This window comes from Musca autumnalis, unplaced genomic scaffold, assembly GCF_047663935.1.
Source record: "Musca autumnalis isolate F117 unplaced genomic scaffold, ASM4766393v1 scaffold_4, whole genome shotgun sequence".
In the NCBI taxonomy this organism is placed as follows: domain Eukaryota; kingdom Metazoa; phylum Arthropoda; class Insecta; order Diptera; family Muscidae; genus Musca; species Musca autumnalis.
In genome coordinates, this window is record NW_027411977.1 from 25,507,368 (window position 1) to 25,525,218 (window position 17,851).

General features: G+C 38.6%; 2 protein-coding genes across 3 annotated transcripts in view; both read left to right on the top strand.

The window, feature by feature from the left end:
* ko (Stork-head domain-containing protein knockout) overlaps positions 1 to 15,298 on the top strand; it is a 215,228-nt gene extending 199,930 nt beyond the window's left edge. For both annotated transcript variants that reach the window (XM_073987097.1, XM_073987098.1), the window contains 6 exons: positions 1,439 to 1,634; positions 8,976 to 9,234; positions 9,310 to 9,521; positions 9,582 to 9,806; positions 12,149 to 12,300; positions 12,366 to 15,298. In XM_073987097.1, the coding sequence (XP_073843198.1) occupies positions 1,439 to 1,634; positions 8,976 to 9,234; positions 9,310 to 9,521; positions 9,582 to 9,806; positions 12,149 to 12,300; positions 12,366 to 14,459 (3,138 nt within the window). In that variant the 3' untranslated portion in view covers positions 14,460 to 15,298. The remainder of the gene's footprint in view (positions 1 to 1,438; positions 1,635 to 8,975; positions 9,235 to 9,309; positions 9,522 to 9,581; positions 9,807 to 12,148; positions 12,301 to 12,365) is intronic.
* On the top strand, positions 1,691 to 3,219 carry LOC141403967 (uncharacterized). Its single transcript, XM_073987099.1, has one exon. It carries the CDS (start codon positions 1,799 to 1,801, stop codon positions 3,095 to 3,097), a length of 1,299 nt encoding a protein of 432 aa, XP_073843200.1. The 5' UTR covers positions 1,691 to 1,798; the 3' UTR covers positions 3,098 to 3,219.
* Positions 15,299 to 17,851: the final 2,553 nt, after the last annotated feature.

The following is a 17,851-nucleotide window of genomic DNA, read 5'->3' on the forward strand; positions in this document are numbered from 1 at the left end:
ACTCCAACAGTAATCTTAATTTCAAGTTTCAGGATTCTTGCTCTACCCGTTCAACCAAATCCAAATTTAGTGCCATTTAGTACACATAAGTTAGAATTTCCAAAACTACCTCTATCCTACACTTTAACAGTAATCTCAATTCCAAATTTCAGGATTCCAGCTCTATTTCTTCGCACACACCCAAATTGTACCAAATGTATTACCATTTAGTACTTTTCGTACACATAAGTTCGAATTTCCAAAACTCCCTCTATCCTACACTCCTGCTGTCCATTCACCTAAATCCAAATTGTACCTAATTTAGTACCATTAAGTACTTTTAGTACCCATTGTACGAATTTCCAAAACACCCTCAATCCTACTAAGATTACTGTTGAAGTAATCTTAATTCCAAATTTCAGTTCTACCCGTTCGCCAAAATCCAAATTGTACCAAATTTAGTACTATTTAGTACTTTTCGTACACATAAGTACTAATTTCCAAAACTACCTCCATACATCAATCCATTATACCTACAGTCATCCTAATTTCAAATTTCAAGATTCCAGCCCTATCCGATCGCCAAAATTCAAGTCGTACCAAATTTAGTACCATTTAGTACATTTCGTACACATTTGCAAAACCACATCTTTTATCAGCTCTACTTCCCTTTTTAAATTTGAAGATTCTCATTTAAAATTTGAAGAATCAAGCTCTATCCGTTCACATAATACAAAATAGTACTTTTCGTACACTTCTATTTCGAATTTCTAAAACCCCCTTGGTACATCTATCCTACACTCTATGACACTCGTTCCAAATTTCTGAATTCTAGCTCTTCCCGTGTGCCTAATACGAAGGGTACCATATTTAGTACCTTTTAGTACTTTTCGTACAGTTCTAGTTCGAATAAGTCAGTCAGTCAATCACTTTACTATTTTATTAATATAGATATTTTACTGGTCCAGCGAATTTTTCCACTGTGGTCTTTACTTTTAGACCTTTTGTAAACTATTTGTTCGTTCAACGTTATCTGCATAGCTGAAACAGAATCAACAACTTATAGAAATAGCTTCATTATTTTTTTCCATTAATCTTACATAAAAAAGTTACGCACACTTTGTAGAATTTTATCAAATATTTCGTTGAATGGCCTCAACCTCATTCGAATCATGTTAACAATGTTAACCAAAAAGAATTCAGCACTTTTTTGATTATGCATTTCATTCATTAGGCCTTTTTGTGTGTACGTTTAAAACGTGTTATTTTCTTATCGCTGTAATTTTGCGTAAAACAAAGAAAGACACAGACAGAGGAAGCAACATAACACTTGTGCGGAAGACCTAATTTTGATATTTTTGCCGCATATGCACCGTCAATAATAATAATAATGACAATTGTCTTTTTGTTTTGTTGAGTAGTTTTGCTGATTTTCCATTTTCTTTCATTCATTTTGCAGAATTTTTTATCGGCCAATGCACAATGTTGGTGGAATGCACCGTTAACAGCTGCTACTCGTGCTTTGCGATATGCTGGTCATGTGGCGCCGGGTATGCTGTTGGTATGTGGCGAACCCTGTGCCCTGGAAGTGGTTCGGGGGGCGTATGCACGAAGTGTCCTCAAACCACCGGCAACGTATATCATCAGTTCTGTGGGTAAGTAGAAAAAATTCCCTCAAAATATTTCTTTAAAAATTGTTGGCAGTATTGGAAATAATTTCCATCATTTTTGTCAAATTTCAAAAATATTTTAAAAATAAAACAAAATACAATTTGTGGCAAAATTTTAAGTTTAAGAAAAAAAATTAAGTTTCTTGAATATGGCAAAGCAGCAAAGCACTCCAAAATCTCCAGTGCAAAATCCCTTAGATGATGATGACTTTTCGGATTTGACAAAAAAAGAAATTCTCTATTGGTCGCGCCAATTGGAAATTTCACCATCCCAATTGTTTTTATTACCCAAAGATGAGCTCAACAAACGTATGGAGCAGCAGTGTAAGAAAAGTGATGAAGAACGTCAAAAATACTATGAGCGTTGGGAACATATGACCTCTATGAAACAGAAACTTATTGAAAATCAACAAAATAAGCGTCTGAAGGGAGGAGCAGGACGTAACATTTATGACATTTTGGCAGAAGCAGCCAATCAGATAGAGGAAATGTATGGCGACGCCAGTTATTATGATCAAAGTGCTTATAACTCGCAAGAGTATGATGATAGTACAATGGCCTCCAGAACATATAACACCAGTAATTCCTGCCCATTTCGTGAAGATCTTACCTATACCCTAAGCGATGAGGAGCCCACATTTGAAAGTACATTTGAGGATTCATTTGCAATAAATCCCAATTTGGCCTCAACCCCAAGATGTCCACGTGCAGCTCCAAATAGTGCAACTTTCAACGTGCCAACCAATGCCACATACCAAGTGGCGCCAAATCAAACCTATAACAGAACACAACATGCCACGAATAATACCTTTACCACAAGACAATGTCCCATGAACACCACCTATAATGCCCATCAATGCCCCATGAATGAAAAATCTTACAAATTACCTCCAGCTGGCCTCAACGAATCCTCCAGGCAATCCGCACAACAATGGTCTCCACAATCTATGGCTTTTATGGATAATTCAAGAGACAAATCACGTTCAACACATCTCAATTCCTTTGAGGCTGGTGTTGGCCTCAGTTCCACAATGAATCAAACTTTTAATGCCGCGGCACCTTCAATTCGCAATTTCACCGATTATTCCGTGGTATATAGTCCTCAGGGTACTGAAGAATCGGCAAATAGTGTTTCCATAGAAAATTACGATGAAAACTCTGGGGTAATACGTGCCTCCTCACGTAACTATACTTTGCCATCGGGAAGTAAAGCTGGTAATACAACATTGGATATACCCGCGGCAGTAATGGCTAGTATGGGTAACAAGACCTTTGACATTCCTTCCTCTGTTATGCCGGGTAGTGGAAGGATTTCAAAAAGTCCCACACGTTGTCCAGTAACAAAGGCACCACCACCACAGTGTCCTTTAAATCAGACTGCGGAACAAACGCCTGCTAGAACACCCATCAATCCGAGAACATATAAACCCAGAAAGTTGGATTTTTGAAAAACTAACGATTTGATAACATGTGATACGGCATACGTTTATTTTGTAAAAGCTTAATGTAAATCTGATGAAGTTACCACCTGGTCCATCATTAAAGAAGTGAATAATCTTTTGTCAAACAAGGTTTTTTCGATATGATTTATTTGGGGGTTGGTTGTTTGGTTTACGTGGTGGCTATAACCTTTATAGTATGCTCAATATACCGTTTTGAAAACCACTTCCCTCGTGTAATGGTTGCTTTTTCATTATAATCTATTGGAAATTATATCCAGCATGATGAATTAAAAAATCTCAGAAGGTTTCCATGAAGGAACGGTTGTCTTAGAACTTTAAATATTAATTGCATTTGTGCGGGGCAGGAACAGAGGGGATGATCAACCGTTTCCATATCTTACTAGTTTCCGAAGCTGATGTAGTGGATGCTTGGTTACCCAGCTAATCAATTGTCATTATGTAACCCATAACAAAGTAATGTGAACAACGATAGCTCGAAAAAGGGTAAGCCGATCTTCGTACATTTTTGTGGACGTTTTAGGAACTTAATAGTCTTGTCTTTAAGAGAAATAGGATTTTAAAAAATCTATTTTAAAAATTGTTAACTGTCAAATCCAAAATTCCGATTTTAACGAAAGCAAGTAAAAAAGTATGAGTCGGCTTTGTCGACAGAGATATACCCTATCCTAATTTAAACTATCATCTACGGACAGATCGAATGTATTTAGGGTCTTTTCAGAATTTTGTGGCCCTTTTTGGACATTTGAACATGGTTGCCCGTTCAAGAGACATCGTGCATTCCATTTTGCATTTTTAGTGAAATGTTTTAAATATTGAGGGGGAAGTACCGGAAGTTGTTGCCCATCTTCGAACTGAGACTAAGTTTGGACAAAATATTACGAAAGCCAATATGACCAAAGCGGTTGATCAGTTCGAGAGTTATAGTGCTCTCCAGCGACTACATATGTTGCTATGGGGTTTTTACACCTTTCGGGCAGTTTTATCAAGAAGAATGGACTTACCCGTAAAAAAGCTTCTACCGTCGTAATTGAGGCAGCGAATGCATGTTGCTTCAACAGAAATAAAAGTGATTCGAGAGCAGATCTTAAAGTGAACTTATCCGAAATTTTGTGTGGGAGGTAGGTAAAGGAGTGGACAAATATAATCGATATTCAAAACTGATATACATCTGGTAGATATATTAGGGTGTGTAATGTATGGACCACATCGGTCACTCCCTTCAAGATTTATCATGCGCACAATTTTTCCGAACATTTTTGAACTTTTGTGGGGGAGGTACCGATATGGCTTATCTGCGAACTTAAGCTAAGTTTGGACAAAATATGACGAATGTCAATTTTTGGACCAAATCGGCAAAACCGTTCGAGAGTTATCTTGCGCTTCAACCACTATACACGGTGTTAAAGGGGTTTTTTGTAATTTTCAGGCTATTTTCTCAGGAAGTATGGACTTGCCCCAGATAAAACGTGCACCGTTGTATGGGGGGCGATGAATACAAGATGTAACAATAAACTGACGCGATTCAAGAGAATCTGCGAAAGTGGGTCTGGCGGTAAACGGCGAAAAGACCAAATTGATGGGGTCGACGCGTTAAGCGTTCATTGAGCTCGGACCAACTGTGGAAGTTGGTATCTGCAATTTTGAGGTAGTTAAAGACTTCGTCTACCTCGGCACTGCCATAAACACAACAAACAACATCAGTTGTGAAATAAGAAGAAGAATTGTATTGGCCAACAGATGCTACTATGGTTTAAGTAAGCAATTTAAAAACAAAGCCACATCTCGTCAAACAAAAATAACACTATACAAAACGCTGATACTACCCGTGCTAATGTATGGCTCCGAAGCATGGGTACTTGCGCAAGCAGATAAGGCAGTCCTTGGTGTGTTTGAGGGGAACATTCTTCGAAAGATCTATGGGCCGATTTGCGTTGACGTTGAATATCGACGTCGTATGAACCACGAGCTATATAAGCTATACAAAGACATGAATATAGTTAAACGTATCGAGATGCAACGATTGCGTTGGCTAGGCCATATCATAAGAATGAACGATGATGAACCCGCTAAAAAGGCATATGAATACATGCCACATGGCGGTGAACGCAGAATCGGCAGGCCTAAGCTTCGATGGAGCATACAAGTGGATGAAGAAATGAAAAGGCGCGGTATTCCAAAAAGTCAAGCGAAAAATAGAGAGAAATGGAGATCTTTTCTTAGTTCGGTCTATGGAACAAATGTTCTGTAATGGGCCAACTAAGTAAGTAATTAAGTATAAATTCAGGCTGAAATCCAGAAAACCGCCTTTATAACTAGCCAAACAGCTACACAGCGAACATTTTAATACACAAAATGCTTCGCTGTCGCTGTGGAACTCTTTGGGTCGCACCAGTGCTCTTTTTAACCCACAAAACAGAACAAATGAATTCGAACTACCACGCAAACCTTGGTGTAATTTAAATCGACTCCACTCTTCCACAGGCCGAACAATGGAAAATCTATACAGATGGGGTCTCGCCGATCGACCACATAATTTACAATGGTCCGATGCTATCTTTTCCAGGAAATATTGTAATTAAAAAAAAAAAACCTTACGCTAAATAAAATAAAAAATAAATAATAAATAACTATAATACAAGTTTGCTTTAGGGCAAGTATCTCTCCCTGAAAAACGCAGCAGTCCTTCAGTGGTAATCCATTGTTTCCTGTTTAGACATTTTACTTCATAAGACTGACCGAAGGTCATTGCAGGAGTGACGTAATCAGCATCAATTGCTTTCTCTCGCTGCAATGTGTAATGCACTCAGGTATATAGGACCAAAATGTGCCTCATCGAAACAATTTCTTTAGACCACAAATATGTTTGGACAAAATTCGTTTCGATTAAGTTATGTCCTCCGTCTATCGATGTGGAGCACACGACAACTATTTTGTCCAAACTTAGCTTACGTTCGATGATGGATCATATGGGTCCACACCTTCGGGTACCTCCCCCATAAAAGTTCTAAACTTCTCGCTAAAATGGCGTACACGACAACTCTCGCATCGTAATATTTCTGCGAGACATAGATCAGGTTGAAATATTGACTATATTCGGACCACTCCTTCGGGTACTTTCCACACAAAATTTCGACAAAGTGCAGTTTATAAGCTGCTCTCAAATCGCTTTGATTTTTGTTGTAGCAACTTGTATTCGCTGCTCCAATTACAACGGTACAATTTTGCCTTCGTAACATTTTGTCCAAACATAGTTTAAGTTCGCGGATGAGCCCCCACAAAAGTTTAAAACTTTTCGCTAAAATAGTGTGCACGATAACTGTCGAAGGCAGTAATCGAATTGGTCCATAATTTGAAGTTCGAAATATTTCTTAGAAAAAGTTCGAACATGGACTATATCCGCCCACTCCTTACCGTACCTCCCCCACAAAAGTTCAAAAATTATCGTGTTCACCGATAATTCTAGAAGGCAATAACCGAGTTAGTCCATACTTTACACATCATAATTATTCTGTGAATCTTAGATAAAGTTCGAATGTGGACTATCTAGCACCACTCTTTCGAGTGGACCACCCCTGCTGAAAGTGAAATTTAACAGCTGCTTTCTAATAGCTTTGATTCTTTTTGCAACCCCTTGTATTCGCTGCCCATATTACGACGGTACGAGTTTTTGCAGGGGCACGTCTATACTTCCTGAGAAATGGCGCGAACGGTATAAGTAACCCCTATGACACCATGTGTAGTGGCTAGAGTGCACAATAACTCTGAACGGATCAGCTGATTCGGTCCAAAATTTGGCCTTCGGTCCAAAATTTGGCCTTTTGTCCAAACTTAGTTTAAGTTCGACGATGAGCTATATCGGTCCACTTTGTCAGGTACCCCCCAAACAAAAGCTCAAAACTTTTCGCTAAAATAACTCTTGAAGGCAGTAACCGAGTTGATCCATACTTTGCACATAGTAATATTTCTGTAAATCTTAGATAAATATATATATCGGTCCACTCCTTATGGTACTTCCTCCACAAAAGGTCAACTTTTTTGTTTAAATGCAGTTTAGGGTCTGTTCGAAAATCCTTCGGAAATGTATACCGCTTTTACTTCTTGTGGTCCTGTTTACAGCGATATTATCTTTTTCTGTGCAAGTCCAGAATTCCTAACATCTTCTTCTTCTTCTGTTATCCTTCACCTTCTATGGACCATAGGACCTCAACCGTTATTTTATATCGAACTCTGTTGTACGATGCTCGGCAGATGACGTTCCATGAATAGCTTGCTGCTTGTAGTTCTGCGTCAATAGACCTTCTCTACGTTTTACCTGGTGCACCAACACGCCGGATTATACCCTGGGGATTCCAACGAAGCGCTTGACTAACAATGTTTTCGGCAGGTCTACGTAGCGTATAGCCTATACAACGCCATTTCCGTTGACAGACTTTAACGGAAGCTGCAATTTGATTGGTGATGTTCAATAGTTCAAAATGCGGTATTAAGTATGCGGTTCGGCCACCAAATGTTTGTGAAGCTTTGTAGACGGGCGTCTATTGAACTCCTGCACATCCGTAAAAAAGGACAGATTTTACATTCGCATTATATATACGAAGCTTGGTATGAGTTGAGATTTGTGGGGATCTCCAAATAGGCTGAAACATGCCGAAAGCAGCCTTTGCTTTATTTAATCGAACGTCGATGTCTGCTTCAGCTCCACCCTTTATCCTTATTTGGCTAACAAGGTAACTGAATTTGTCTACCCATTCGATGTCAATATAGTCAATGCGGATGTGTGGATCAGAGTTCGCTCTATAGCCTCCCTGCATGGACTTTGTTTTTATACCCTCAGCATTTATGCTAACGAGGGTATATACACTTTCATCGAAATAATAGTTTTTCGGAAAATTTGTGCGCACGATAACTCTTGAAGGGAGTAACCAATTTGGCCCATACTTTTTACATCGTGAAATTTCTACAAGACTTAAATGAGGTTCCAATATGTACTCAATTGGTCCACTCCTTCGGAAAATTTCAGTTTAGGACCTGCTCTCGAATCGCTTTGATTTTTGTTGTAACAACTTGTATTCACTGTCCGCCATACGACGGTGCAAGTTTCATCAGGGGCAAGTCCATACTTCCTGCGCAAATAGTCCGAAAGGTGCAAAAAATACCCTATGACGCCGTGTGTAGTAGCTGGAGCTCAAGATAAATCTCGAACGGATCTGCCAATTCTGTCCAAAAATTGGTCTACGTAATATTTTGTCCAAACATAGTTTAAGTTCGAAGATAAACCATATCGGTCCACTCCTTCAGGTACTTCCCTCACAAAAGTTCAAAAAGGTTCGGACAGGCGACTAGTTACTTGGCTCAGTAGACATATGTATGTCATCAGCGTATTCAACGGTTCTCTCTGAAACCAAACTTATTCTCCCAGATTGTACCATTGACTAACATAGTGGTCCGAAACCTCTAAGTTCTAAGGTGATCAACTTAAATGAATGGAGGTCGCGCTATCTATCGAAAAGAAATGACTCCCAAAATAAGATCCACTTCCAAAATGGACTATGGCGAAGCATTTTTTCTGGCGACACTTTCCAACTCTTGGTGTTATGAATTGAATGAGAATTACAATAATAATTTTAAAGCTCACAAAGTCAGGGATATATCAATATCTTCAAATTATTTTGTTTTGAAGTGAATGAGAATAATAACAGTAATGCTCACAATGATGTAGATAAACCCTCAGATTGAGCTTCTAACAAAAGAATACATTTGGGACAACTTTTATTAACAGAACAAGCCTCAATACTAAACGTGTATTTTATTCCACCTTATTTAAAATTTAATCTAACATGTACCTTCTTTTCTTCATTTACAGGTGATATTGAGGACTGTATTGTAACGCCCATTATGCAGGGACAATTCACCCCGCTACCCGAAGCATTATGTGATGTTATTATGGATTTGACGGCCGAAGGGCATTCGGCTACCATAGAAAATATACGCACCAAAATACAAGTACGTTTCCCGCATATGACAGCACCCTCAGTGGAAGTGATTTATGATTCACTGGCCCAGCTGATGCAGGATCAGAAAATCTATCAAACGGCAAAGGGTTATTTTATATTGACACCAGAGTAAGTGCTTCATAACATTTGTAAGGTAAAATATGTAAATTCCTTATTAATTTTCTTCCTTTACTTCCTTTGCAGAAGACGACGTTCACGCTCTCGTCCGCGCAGTCATCATAACGGCTATGAAGACTTAAATGAATCGGCCGAGAGTGTACCCTCAGAGCCACGCACCATGTTGATGACCAATGAAGAGGCATTGCATTCTCTTTATGGTGAAATTTCCACCGAACGTGATGGAGATTTGACACATCAATGTATACAAACGAATTTGGCTGATGTTATATGTGGCGGTAGGTTATAATGGTTGTGGAGTTCGGAAATATATATTTACAAATTGTATTTCTTTGCAGGCAACCCAAGTGATAAAATTTTGTATCCACGAACCTCAAAACGACGCAGTTCATCATTTCCCACACCACGAAGTCTGGAACGAAGGCATAGCTTACGACTGTTTGGTTCATCGAAACGTTTACAGCGATGTGCCTCAACGCGTAGCCTATCGAAAACCTATGCTCAGACCCTTAATACGGATAGTAGTAGTTCGGAGTACCAAAGCACAGATTCCTCATCACCAAGTGAGTAGTCAATATAAAGAGAGAGAGAGGAAAAGAGAGAAGAGGGAAAGTTCACTTTCCATGATGTTTATATAAATGCAAGAATTTTTAACCACAAGTGAAAGGTCGGGGCAAATTTTCAAAGCTATCCACGACCCGCCTGGGGGCCACCGTGGTGCAATGGTTAGCACGTCCGCCTCGCACTCAGAAGGTCTGCGGTTCGAATCCCAGGCCAAGCGAAATCAAATTTTTTAACGGTGGCAAAATTCCCCCTCAGTAATGCTTGGCGACATTTCCTGAGTATTTAAGCCATGAAAAACTTCTCTACAAGTGGTGTCGTAAGACACGCCGTTCGGACTCGGCAATAAAAAGTAGGTCCCATATCATTGAGCCAATATGAATCGGCGTGCACTCATTGATATGAGAGAAGTCTCCCTTGCCCCTTTGGGATGTTTGTGGAACAATTATTATTATATCCACGACCCGCCTATTAAACATGGACTTTCCCACGAATAAAATTACAGCGCTGTAGTCAGAATCACAAAGACTACCAACGGTTCCAATTCCAAAAAGGTCTTAGAAGGGGCATTAACTGGATTGATTCCCAAAAATGAATTTTTGGAATGGGAAAAACATTACGACGGGCAATGTTTGGACGAGTTCAGCAACTTCTTTTGGGGATTATGATTCTTACCATCATTTAATTGATGACTGTAAGGTTTTTTTCGAGCTTTCGGGTCATCATTAAGCGGGGTACACACGATCATCGATTTTTCGGAAATATCGATAACTGTCAAACTGTCCAGCAGTATCAAAATATTTTGTGGTTGTGGCAATCAACCGATTATTTGAGCTTTAGACTTTAGACTTTTGACTAAAAAAAGTCGATTAATCGAAAGTCGACTTACCTATCCCTAGTCATCATCACGCGAACTGTGGACTTACTCAATGACTATATGGAGTTTCTTCGAAAGAAATTTCAAAACGACCCTCAGACCATAGATTCTTAGCTTATACCTAGGGATCATAAGCACTAAATTCAACACAATCAGGGAAGTGACCTTAAAGCAGATTTAACCCCAAAAGTGTTGAACTTTTGTATGGGAAGTACCCGAAACAATGGACCTAAGTACACACACACACATGTACTCGGAGTACATCCTCCATCTATCGCAGCTGAGGAGAGTCAGCTGCCACGACAAACCAGAGTACTTTTGGCTCAAATACGCTCGGGATATTGCAGTCGCCTAAATTCGTATTGGGCGGAAGTCGATCGCGCCGTGCAAGAGATATGCCCAGTATGCGGTATGGGCCCTCACGACACTCAACACCTTGCGCCAAACCTACCCATCTAACTCCAGTGGATCTGTGGCTACATCCCATCGAAGCAGCCATTTTTCTGGAACTGGAGATAGACCCAGAGCCAGATTGAACAGAGGAACGAACATATAAACATAATAAAAACACTGTTACAACAACAACATGGACCTAAGTAATCAAACCTCCAGAATCCTTGGAGAAATATTACGATGGGCAACGTCTGGACCATGTCAGCAACTCCTTTTGAGTGTTATGATGCTAATCTTCATTTTAATTGATTGCCGTAGGGGTTTTTCGAGCTTTCCGGTCATTGTCGCAGGCTCTCAAACATCTCTTTTACTATTTTAAACGAACGTTTGTGGAGGAGGTTCTCGGAGGAGGTGCCTTGAATATTCCATTTTCGAACCTGATGTAAATTTTGGAGAAATATTTCACTATGAACGTTTCGATTGGAACATTGTCGTGCTCATCATCCATTTTAGTTGTTGATCGTATGAATTTTAGAGCTTTTGTGCCATTATCTCAGGAAACATGGACTTGCGCACGAAAAAAGCTAAATCGTTGTAACCAGGATCACGTGGACAACATTCTATAAAATGTTTCAAAACAATCCCCCAACAGCCCTTAAACTGAAATTATTCAAAAATTGTTGAACTTTTGTGGAGAGGTTATATGGGTCACCTCTCCACAAAAATTCCGAACTTGATCTATGTTTGGTGGAAATATTGCCCAGCAATTTTAGTTGGCGTCTAAGATCTCCAAAGTTTTAAAGCTTACGGGCCATTATCTCTGGAAGTTCGAGCTAGCCCATGAAAATTGTTATGTCTTTGTAAACAGTGCCACGTGGACTACATTGGGTCAAAAATTCAAAACAATCCTTAAACTGACCATCTAACGCTAAATCGAATCGAAAATTTTTTAACTTTTCTTACCAAAGGACCGATGTGGACTAAGTTTGGTTAAAATCGGTTACTCGCTAGTCTTAAGGTTGAGGCTATTATGATCTCCTCCAGAAATTGAAAATAATTTTCTTTTTTTTTCAGAAAAAGGATCTTTGTTATCGCGTCTCTTCCGTCGTAGTGGACGAAATAAGACACGTCAACTTGAAACCTACTCTGCCCAGTTTCCACCAGTGGAATGGTTTAATTCCAAGGCGGTACATCTTCATAGTGTGGGTACACAAACTCAAGATCATGTAAGTTGTGTTTTGCTCTAACACAAAATTTGAAAATTCCCTTATATCGATTGCTTTTTTTGCAGGACATGCCCACGGTACACACTCTCTCGAATTCCACATTCTATGATGGCTCAGAGCTGAGTCAACGTTCCTTGACACTACCGCGACGACATCGCCGTAACTTGTCAAGTGAATCAACATTTGTGATATCTTCCAGAGATTGTTCACCCATACGAAGACGTTCGCCTGTTTACAGTAGTAGCTCTTTACCCCGTTCTACACAATCCATACCTGCCACATCGCATTTAAGTAACAAAACCAATGGTGGTAATACCATCACCACGGGCACCCCTGCCACCACCACCACCAGTTATGGTAACAGCGGCAATAGCAACACAAATACCTTGACGGCTCGAGCCAGTACCCCCTATCGTAGTTCACAAAAATCCATACATAGTGGTTCGGTGGCTCGTCATATGCTGGAGCATTCACCTTCAAGAACAACAACACCAACAACGAAACTGTCAAGCGGCACCAGACAGTCGGATAGTCGGCCAGATTATCGTATGTGGCAAAGTGGTCCTTCGAGCTTAGAATCAGGCAAAACTTCCCTTTATGGGGCAACTTCAGGACCCTCGAGCATTGATAGTGGTAAAGTTTCTTATGTACGCACAAGTGGTCATTCTAGTCTTGAATCGCAACGTTCATCCGGCTCCACGGTCATACAGCCTCGTTCCATAATAATGCTTAATGGTTCGCCAAGAGGTACACCCAGACATCAGGTGTTGAGGGCACGAAATGCAGAACAAATTATGAGAAATCAGGCCTCCTCCACCACCAGCACAACAAATTGCACAAATCAACCTGGAACTAACCAAACAACCAGTTCCAATTCTCCCATGGAATCCCGTTTGAATGGGGACAGCCATGACAATTCTGCTGCAATTGCCAATTCACCATCCAGCAATTCCATAACCCTTAAACTCACCACCTCCAATGATGGCCAGCATTGTTTACCGAACACCAAAATTGTGGTGCAAAATACTCCAGCCCAAAGTGTTATCACTTTTGAGAATAGCAAACTGAATGAGAATTCCAACGTGTTCATATTCAACAATGAAACCACAATGAATGAGCGCGGCGAAATCATCAAGAAAACTCTGTCCAAGCAGCACATGGCTGGAGCCAGTCACAGGCTAAGGCAAAATGGCAAGGAGAACAGTCAAACGCCAGAGTTACCAGTTACCCCTGAAAATCAAATGCATGGCGAAAGTGGCTCGAATCGAGGTTCCGATACCGAAACCTGTGACTCCATGTCATATCTAAGTTCTTTGTCCTCCGATAAGCCACCAGATTCCCTGGAATTTCCAAAAGCCTCAAAGAATAATCTCCTGGAATCAAGCAATTCAACGCCCACCACCATGAATAATAGTCGCAAGCTAAGTCTATCGGTGGCACCCTCTAATGCCGGGCAATTGGTATATAAAAATAATGTACTCAAGAACAGTGATTCCCAACCCAGTACACCCTGTGATGATATAAAATTGATAAGTGACATTAACTTGACCAAATCTAAGGTGGAAATGACCGGCTCAGTGGGTAACTTAAGATTCTATGAAAAATCCTCCAAGGACACCTTAAACAAGACCATCAATTCCAATTGCGAACTGAATAATTTGCGTTATGATTCTTCGACCCTGTTGGCCAAAAATGACAATCTCAATTCCAATACCTCCCTGAGTGGTGGAGTGGTGGGAGGCGGCAATAATACCAGCAATGGTGGCAGTAATTTGGTTCAAATTTTACAAAAGAATCTGAATTCAATTGGCAGTGAACCAAATTTGGCCCAAAAGGACACCAATTGTCAAAGTTCAGTGGATAAATCCATACGCAAAGATAGCCTAGATAGGCGTCTAAGTCTTTCTAAAGATCACCAGGCTGAGGCTGAGGATCTGTACAATTTTCCCAGTTTAACGGATTTATCATTTAATTTTACCTCATTGGCGGCCCAGAAAATATTACAGGGTGTTAGCTTGAACAGCATTGATACATTGATGGAACTGAATATGGCAGCCGCTGCGGCGGCGGCAGCAAATGTTTCAGCTGCGGCCACTGCCATGGAGAAACCACAGAATAATCAAACCACAGCTGTTTGTACGGATTTCGGTATGGTTTGAGGGAATTTAGAAAATAGATCATTAAGGACAAATTGTATTCCACTCAAAATGGACATAAAGCAATATACCAATCACACACCACTGTAGTATTTTGGCACACACACACACAACTTCCAATGGAACAAATTTGTAATACATTTTTCAACATATTAATGTGAAAATCCAGTGCCAAAATATTTTAGTTCAAAATAGCAATAGAAATGTAGTTTTTACTAGACAACATAACATGCAATATTTTAGAGTTCCACAGAACAAAAAAACAACAACAATAACTAATCAAAAGAATCATAAAAACATTCATAGAAGGAAACCCCTTCTAGCATCCCTTATAATATCCCCCCATAATTCATAATTAGACTCAGGAATTTATAAGTTTTTTTTGCTGCACTTAAAGGATTTCCAAAAGGATTTTCCAATTAGCAATGCTTTGTCTAACCCCCCCAAGAAACCAAGGAGCATTATCAATCAATATATATAGAGAAAACATCTATCTTATATTGGACGACAATAACCTAGAGCCAGTTAATACTAAAAAATAAAAATATTTTATTAATTATTAATTCTAAATGTAGGCATTTGTAGGTATTTTTTTTTTTTTTTTTTTTGTTTTTTATACACATGTATTTAGTTGTAGAATTTTTAAAAATTGTGTAATTTATAATTTCCACTGTGGTATGTATCATGTACCAATTCTATATAGTTTTTTTGTACATATTAATGATATTTAACGACATATACATACGTACATACATATATCGAAAATCTAGTTATAATGCTTGCATTAAATATCGAATATTATTATAAAAAATAAAAAACAAACAAAAACATTTTATAGATAATATGTCGTTTTTTATTCAAATATTTTTGGGAGAAAGGATAATCGAATCATTTCGTTATAGTAAGAAAACTATTAAAAAGGATAAGCCTTTCTTCCGACTAAAATATAAAAAAATCAAGATTTTTAGGGGAAACAATCAAGGTCGGCTGCATGATTTAATCATAGACCCATTTCCGACAGCTAAATTCTTTCAGATTGTCCAAATAATAACACGATTGGTAGACCTAACTGTAATATTAACTAAACTCAATTTTTTTAAAGTGTGTGGGGTCTAAACCAAAGCATTGACCTATGTTAATAATTTTTGGTACGAAGGATTCACATCTTCCAAGAGGTCACAATACCAAATTTCAGCCGAATCGGTCATAAAGTGTCGCTAAAATCCACAAAATATCTAAAATCCGGCGGTACTTTTATGTGGGGGATATGACAAAAAATTTACCTATTTTCAAAAAATATATACATATTTGTTTTCTACACTCTGAAACCCTTAAATATGAATTTTAAGGAAAATCGGTTGATAGATGTGGGTATTACCGTTCTATTTCAATTGGATACTACGTACAGTTACAACAGGTATTTACAAAAATTCTCCCATCTTAAAATAGAAAAATTCACTTTATTTTAACTGTGGCAAATTTAAGCACGATTTGACTTCTGAATTTATTAGTACATACCCCCTGCTATCTTTTAAATAAGATTTGGAGGTGGACATATTTGGACATGTTTTTAAAAGTTTAAGTATATTTAAAAAATATGTGTAAAATATAATTTTTAATATATATAAAAACATTGATTTTATTACGCTAATTTTAAAATTTCATCGTTCTTTTTGTAAATATTATGAAAGTACTCACTAACTTTGATCTCACTTCTATATATTTATGCAGCGAAGCAATACAACAAAAATTGTATATTTTACAGCACAAAGTCTGTTTTATTTTTACATAAACAAGTAAAAAAGAGTCAGTCGGCTTTGCCGACAGATATATACCCTCAGCCAATGTGAAGTGAAACTTTCACCTACGGACAGATCGAATGTATTTAAGGTCTCTTCAGAATTTTGTGGCCCTTTTTGGACATTTGAACTTGCCGACAAAAATGTGGATTAGGAATTAACTGCACTAAGACACAAATGTTGAACCTTTGAGGGGTAGGTACCTTTAGGGAGGACCGATATGGGCCATTTTAGAAGTTAAACTAAATTTTGACAACACATTAGGAGATCCAAAATTTGGACCAAATTGGTTGCCCCATTCAAGTGATATAGTCGTAGCATTTTAGTGACATTTTTTAAATATTGGGGGAAAGTACCGGAAACTGTGGACCGGTATTGCCCCATGAAACTAAGTTTGCATATAATAAGACGAAGACCAAATGTTGGACCAAATCGGTTAATCCGTTCGAGAGTTATCGTGCGCTCCAGCCAGCAGGACAGACAGGCAGACAGACGGACGGACATTGCTAGATCGACCTCAAATTGTCTGAAACACATTTCGTCCAAACATACTTGGGGTCTAAAACTGTTATTTCGATGAGGCACATTTTCATCGTATCAAAGTGTATATACCCTCCTTAGCCTAAAGGCTGAGTGTATAAAAAGTGTCAACTTTGGTACTGCGCCAATCAACGAATACTAACGTTATTTACAAAAACTAATTATTTTCAGATAACTTGATGTGTTTTTATTATTCTGTGCAAAAAATAAATAAAATGTCGAAACTTCAAAAATAGGGTTTTGGCCAAAAATTTCCTGATTGAAACCTATGTGCAATGGCTTAAACATCATCGTGCATTTAGTAAGTTTGGTCAAAATGTTGCCAAGTCCAAATTTTGGACCGAATCGGCTGATCCGAGAGTTATCGTGCGCTTCAGCAACTTCACATGGTCATTATATCAGTAAGTATGGACTTTCCCCAGAAAAAAATCTGTACTGTCATAATGGGGACAGCGAATACAAGTAGCTGCAACAAAAACCAAAGCGACTTGAATGCAGCTCTTAAACTGTACTTTTCCGAAATTTTGTGTGGGAACTACCCGAAGGAGTGGACCGATTTAGTCCGTATTTGAACTTTATCTAAGATCGACCGAAATATTACGATGAACCAACTCGGAAGAATGAACCAACTCGGTTACTGCCTTCGAGAGTTATTGTGCGCACTATTTTAGCCTAAAAAAGGCTATTGTCCTTGTGGCGATTTATCCCAAAAATTGAGCAATTATTGTGAAATTCAATGAATTTTAAAGAAAAAACCTTTAATGAATTGAGTTGTTGAACACTTTGGCTGTAACCTCGAACAGTATATAATGATTAATATCCCATACATTTTTGTAGTTTGATCCTTGTGCGCATGTTAAGACAATTTCCATTAGCGCTTTATTTAAGGATCGGCCAAAAAAGCGCATATATAAGGTATTTATTCCTCGACCGAATTATATTATGAGGTCCTCAGGATGTTAACTTTGTGTATACAACCAATTTCGCTTCTATTCAAAAAATTTAAAGCGTGATCGGTAAGTTTCAGTTTTATACCATTTTGTGATGTAAAAAATG

Bases quoted from the DNA above. Each gene is read 5' to 3' on its own strand.
- LOC141403967 (XM_073987099.1), top strand. From the start codon at position 1,799: ATGGCAAAGCAGCAAAGCACTCCAAAATCTCCAGTGCAAAATCCCTTA.